Source organism: Gadus chalcogrammus, chromosome 16 (assembly GCF_026213295.1).
Source record: "Gadus chalcogrammus isolate NIFS_2021 chromosome 16, NIFS_Gcha_1.0, whole genome shotgun sequence".
Lineage (NCBI taxonomy): Eukaryota > Metazoa > Chordata > Actinopteri > Gadiformes > Gadidae > Gadus > Gadus chalcogrammus.
The window spans coordinates 20,156,837-20,162,648 of NC_079427.1; the positions used below are offsets into that span (position 1 = coordinate 20,156,837).

Sequence of the window (5,812 nt, forward strand, 5' to 3'; positions counted from 1 at the left end):
GGGAAACACATGTTGTATGTGATGCAACCCATGTGTTGTCTTGAGTCAGCTAACAGCAATATCATCTTATAGCAGAGGGTGTCGGTTTTCACTGGTACCACTTTGACAGACAATAGATCAGATTCTATCCTGTTCTTTATCCTATTCAAACCACTGCAGGAAAGTTTGCTAAACTGATCACAGAGCAGTTGCAACCAAATCTCAGTGATCCCTGCCTCTGGACAAAAGTGGGAGGGGTGGGACATCCCAGATCACGGCTTCCGGGGGAAATATGACCTCATTTGAATAACCCAGTCCCACTTCTAGAAGTTTCTCTAACAGGGTATAAAAGGAGGAATCGAGCTCAAACCGTTACTCAAACCCTGCACAAACACAGCCCAGAGAAGAACCCTGCAGTTCTGTATCAGGTAAGAATCTAAAACCTGAACATGCTTTACAGCGTTAACATAGGAGGGGAATTATCTTTGAAAAGGCTTTGTTTGATTTTTTCTACCATGTTTTAAAGTTCTCAAAAGTTTTTTTTTTTTTTATAAACATTCCAAATTCAGAGCGAACATAAAGTACAGAAAATACTTTCCTCGAATAGAAAAGAGTTTGAAGAAAGAGATTTGAGTGGTTTCTCGACACCTTCTTTCATGATAATGCCATCTCTTTGCCTGTTTGATGTTACTTTTAACACTAATTGAATGCATGCATAATCACAGTACCTACTATCATGGAAAGATGGAACCGGATAAACCAATAAATAACCTAAATATTTAGCTTGGGGCAGAGGAAGGGTTAAACTCAAGTCCTAGTCCTGGAATGTGGAAGCTGCACCACTCTGGCGTCTCTGATAGGATGAACATCGTTTTTTTTTGTCTGCTAGCCAATGAAAAACGGTTGCTTCTGCAGGATTATGCAATCATGCATGATGAGTAAAATTCTTAGAGCTGTAGTTGAAGTAACATGAACTGTGTCAAATATGGTAAAAAAAAAACTTTTAATGAAAAATAGCAGAACTGAATACCAAATCTATTTCTCCGCAGAAGCCTGAATAATGTTGTACTGCCTGCTTTTCGGAGATTATTATATGCACCTCTTGTCTTTCAGAATGAAAATCACAGACATCAATATGAAAACTTTGCAAGGTATAGAAACCCAATGTTTATTCCTGCTGCAATACCAGAAATAAAGACTAAAGAATGGGGTTCAGTAACCCACACAAACCATAGGACTAGATGTGAGGGGAAACAGAGGCACCGCCTAAAAGATGATCAAAGACACAACAGCGCTTCTGTTTGAATGTAACTTCAGGCGATGAGTTAGGAATCTTTCAATAGTTGGGGGGGGGGGGACAGAGATTAAACTTGTCAAAACATGCTCTGCTGCTGGGTAATCAAATGAGATCGCAAAGGAAACAGCCACAGGGAGGATCCCAAGAATATCATACTCATCCAAAATATGTTCATCTTTTCACCTCTCTTTGGGTCTTGACTCAATGAGTAGTGAACAGACAGGTACCATGTTTCACCCATGCACCCCCTAGTGAGTGAAGGTTAACTCTGCAGCATGCCGAACCTCCGGCTGGATGCTTGCGTGGCAAGTAGTCCTGCCTGGAACCAATGGAAACTTCCACCGTGGGAGCTCAGCCTGTCCACAGAGTGTGGGGGTGGTGCTTCTGAGCTCTTGTCTTGAGTTTGCTCAAAAAAAAAAAAAAAAAAAGGCAGTGCAATCGGAAAAGTACCGGTATCTCTTTTCCCACTGCATTGCTTTATGATCCACACACACGCACACACACACACACGCACGCAGGCATGCATGCACGACGTATGCCCTCACACAGACACACCGAACACATACCGAACACACACACACGCGCACATACACACACACACACACGCACACATGCGCAGGCATGCACGTATGCATTCACACAGACACACCGAACACATACTGAACACACACACGCGCACACACACACACACACACACACACACACACACACACACACACACACACACACACACACACACACACACACACACACACACACACACACACACACACACACACACACACACACACACACACACACACACACACACACACACACACACACGTGGAGCCCTCAGTTGCATCCCATTGTGTTTCACCTTCCTTCCTTCCCCTTGCTCTTCCAGGTCCGTGTAGCTACATTCAGAGCCCGACAGGATGTGGATGACGAGCGTTCTAGCCCTGTGCCTTCTGGCCCCGCTGGCCTCTGCAGACGGCAGGAAGCTGAGCAGCCACGCCACCCTGCTGGCTGACAACAGCGCCGACCTCGCCTTCAGGTGGGATGCTGTAATCTAACAGGATTCTACACTGCAGTCCCACACTCATGCTTAGTTATCGTCAGTGGTGTAGTCTACGTGATACGCAGGTATACGCCGTATACCCACTAGGAACGCACCAGGATTTGCGTATACCCACTTAAATATGTGCACGGTCCGGATACGTATCAATCGTCTTGTGACAGATCTTTCACTTCTGTGTTTATTTTTCGCAAATACCGGTTGGGTATAACTGCAATAAAATACTTTAAGCAGGGGAAGTTATCTCCTACATTCACCATTCATAAAATTCCCCCTGCGCGCTCGCGCTCTGCCCTGTCTCTGTTACGAAGCGCGAAGCTGCCCATGCATCTCTGCACGTTAGTTGGCGGGCCGAGCCCCTCCTTCTCGCGTGTGTGTGTGCGCGTGTGCGTGTGTGTGTGTGCGTACACGTACCGGTGGGACGGGTTTGTACGAGGCTGGGAGGGAATCATCACAGTATACCCACTAAAATAAAATAGACAACACCACTGGTTATCGTCATTGATTGAGCCATCCATTCATCCATACTTCCTATTCGGCTGTCATTAGAATATGAATTGGTTGATTATAAAATACATGATTGAAATCCGGATCAATGAAATGAAACAATGAAACTTATTTTCAACCTTTCGCTTAAAACAGTTGAAACATCGAAGAATAACAGCCTATGTTTTTGCTTCTTTCTTGGTCTGCGTAGTCTCTACCACAACATGGCCCAGGACAAGGGCACCGGGGACAACATCCTGGTGTCCCCCGTGGTGGTTGCCTCCTCCCTGGGGGTGCTGGCCCTGGGGGGCAAGGCCGCCACCGCCTCCCAGGTCAAGACCGTCCTGAGGGCCGACGCCCTGAAGGACGAGCACCTGCATGCAGGCCTCTCCGAGCTGATGTCAGAGGTACGAACCAGCCAATAGGGGACAGGCACTGACTTAAATGGAAGCTGATCAGTATCAGTCAATTGTTTCATTCAAACCATTTATCATGCATCAACACAATCTGATTTGATCAGTATTACATTTTCCTTCATTTTTATTAGTTAAGAAATGTGTTAACATGGCATGACTTATCTAATTACTATTGCACACATTCATCATTTGTGCATGTGTATGACTGTGTGTGTGTGGGGTGTGGTGTGTTGAACGTTTAAGGTGAGCGATGCCAAGACACGAAACACCACCTGGAAAATCAGCAACCGCCTGTACGGCCCCAGCTCCGTCAGCTTTGCCGACGCCTTTGTGAAAGACAGCAAGAAGCGCTACAACTACGACCACTCCAAGATCAACCTGAAGGACAAGAAGAGCGCGGTGAACTCCATCAACGAGTGGGCCGCCGCCTCCACCAACGGCAAACTGCCCGAGGTCACCAAAGACGTGCCCAACGCGGACGGAGCCATGCTCATCAACGCCATGTTCTTCAAACGTAAGGAAACAAACCATTCATCCATTGCCATTAAAACTAACGTCTTATGTTTTCGAAAGCATATATACTGTTTGTTCAGCATTGTCGATCAAGGCATTGTGCACTCTTTTTTTTGTCCAAATGTTTAAAAGTACACATATTCTTATTGTTTCTCATAGCTCACTGGGACGAGATGTTCCATGAGTCGATGGTGGACAGCCGTAGTTTCATGGTTACGCGTTCCTTCACCGTCGGAATTCCCATGATGCATCGCACAGGTAGCGCTCTCCCTGCCGTTCAACCTTCATCTCTGCATGCATCTCAGCACAATTAATCCCACACCTATTCTCGGATGCCTGGCTGAACACACCTCCATGGGGTTTTGGACTCATGCCAGTATCACCTGAATGACCCCCTCTCCGCTCCACAGGTCTGTATGACTTCCACGAGGACACGGAGAACCGGCTGTTTGCGCTGAACATGCCCCTGGGCAAGAACCAGGCCTCCATGATCCTCATCATGCCCTATTACCTGGAGCCCCTGGAGCGCCTGGAGAAGCTGCTGACCCGGGAGCAGGTGGACACCTGGGTCGGCAAGATGGAGAAGAGGGCCGTGGCCGTCTCCATGCCCAAAGTCAGCATGGAAGTCAGCCACAACCTGCAGGTAAGTCCACACAAATCTAAAAATCTATTTAAAGAGAGGAAGAAAAGGGAAAGGTGTGATGGTATGTCAAGAAAGTGTTAGGCAATTCAGTCAAGGGCCAAAAGATGTTTTGGTTTATCGTCAACAATTCCCCTTTCTCCTTTCTAGAAACATCTCGCAACTCTGGGGCTGACCGAGGCGGTGGACAAGGCCAAAGCGGACCTGTCTAACATCACGGGCAAGAAGAACCTGTACCTGTCCAACGTGTTCCATGCGTCGGCGCTGGAGCTGGACACGCTGGGGAACCCCTTCGACACCAGCATCTTCGGCAGCGAGAGGCTGAGGAACCCGCGGCTGTTCTACGTGGACCACCCCTTCATCTTCCTGGTTAAGGACAACAAGAGCGGCGCCATCATGTACATCGGCCGCATGGTGAAGCCCAACGGGGACAAGATGCGGGACGAGCTATAATCCACGCCTGGAGGGCTTTGTGAGATTTTTTTGGCATCTGTGGTCTGTGGTGTTTATTTTGTAGGTCTAATCCTGGCAGGCAGGTTTTTGCTGTTACCTCAAGAGCACATTCCAGTGGTACCCCAATCCAAACACTACCCCCAGGGAACCGTGTGCGTGTGTGTTTGAGGATGAATGAACCGTACCCACTGGTTACTCTTTCATATGTGCTGGGTCTACGTTTCAACAACATTGTGTCACCCTCCAGGTTCTTATCTGAAACTTGCACCTACCAATGGCAATTGGCATGACAGACAGCGTGCTTATATTAAGTGTGATCGCTCTATCCTCACAACAACATTGTTTCCACCATACACCCTGGTATTGAACAGTACTGGTTAGGCTGTGATCTCAGTTTTTCTTGGATTATCTTTAACGTTTAAAGGAAAAAGGGATATGCACACAAGCAAATATCCTAGAAAGAGAATCCTCTGTTAATCTGTGATCTGCACTGAATTGCTCCTTTGCAGTAGTTGAGCCGTGTTTAAACTATACAAACATGCCAACCATACTGTTATGTATTATCTATTAGTAAGATTATTATTAGGCTACTCAATGTGTCCTCCCAAACCTGTTGGATGATTTGATAATTTGTTAAATATCTTTTTCACCATTGTCACTTTTACAATAAAAAAATACAACAAAATGTAGGCCAAAATGTATGGGTCCAATCAGTCAAACTTGTTTCATCCAAGCTACAGCACCACAGGGCAGTTTCTTGACGAAGGCCTTTCTGCAAAGTCAACATCAGAGCATGCAAAAGATAACAATCTTTCCAGTTCACTGGCAGATAAGCATTTCACTCATATCTGACATGTTGGGATAAAACAAAATGGGGGAATTTTTGTGTTAGCAAAAGTAGGCCGTGGCCAATTTACCACACCAACATAATAACCACCCTCGTCTTTTTGTAACATAGCAGACCCTTCAGA

General features: G+C 46.3%; 1 protein-coding gene across 2 annotated transcripts; it reads left to right on the plus strand.

The window, feature by feature from the left end:
* The first annotated feature begins 314 nt into the window (after positions 1-314).
* serpinh1b (serpin peptidase inhibitor, clade H (heat shock protein 47), member 1b) lies at positions 315-5,812 on the plus strand. Of its 2 annotated transcripts, XM_056611524.1 has the most exons (8): positions 373-407; positions 1,093-1,130; positions 2,163-2,312; positions 3,031-3,226; positions 3,479-3,749; positions 3,908-4,006; positions 4,159-4,391; positions 4,539-5,812. In XM_056611524.1, the coding sequence occupies exons 3-8, from the start codon at positions 2,194-2,196 to the stop codon at positions 4,839-4,841; spliced, it is 1,221 nt and encodes a 406-aa protein (XP_056467499.1). In that variant the 5' UTR covers positions 373-407; positions 1,093-1,130; positions 2,163-2,193; the 3' UTR covers positions 4,842-5,812. The 2 variants fall into 2 exon arrangements, with proteins under 2 accessions (XP_056467498.1, XP_056467499.1); XM_056611523.1 differs by lacking the exon at positions 1,093-1,130 and having other exon boundaries at positions 315-407; positions 4,539-5,809.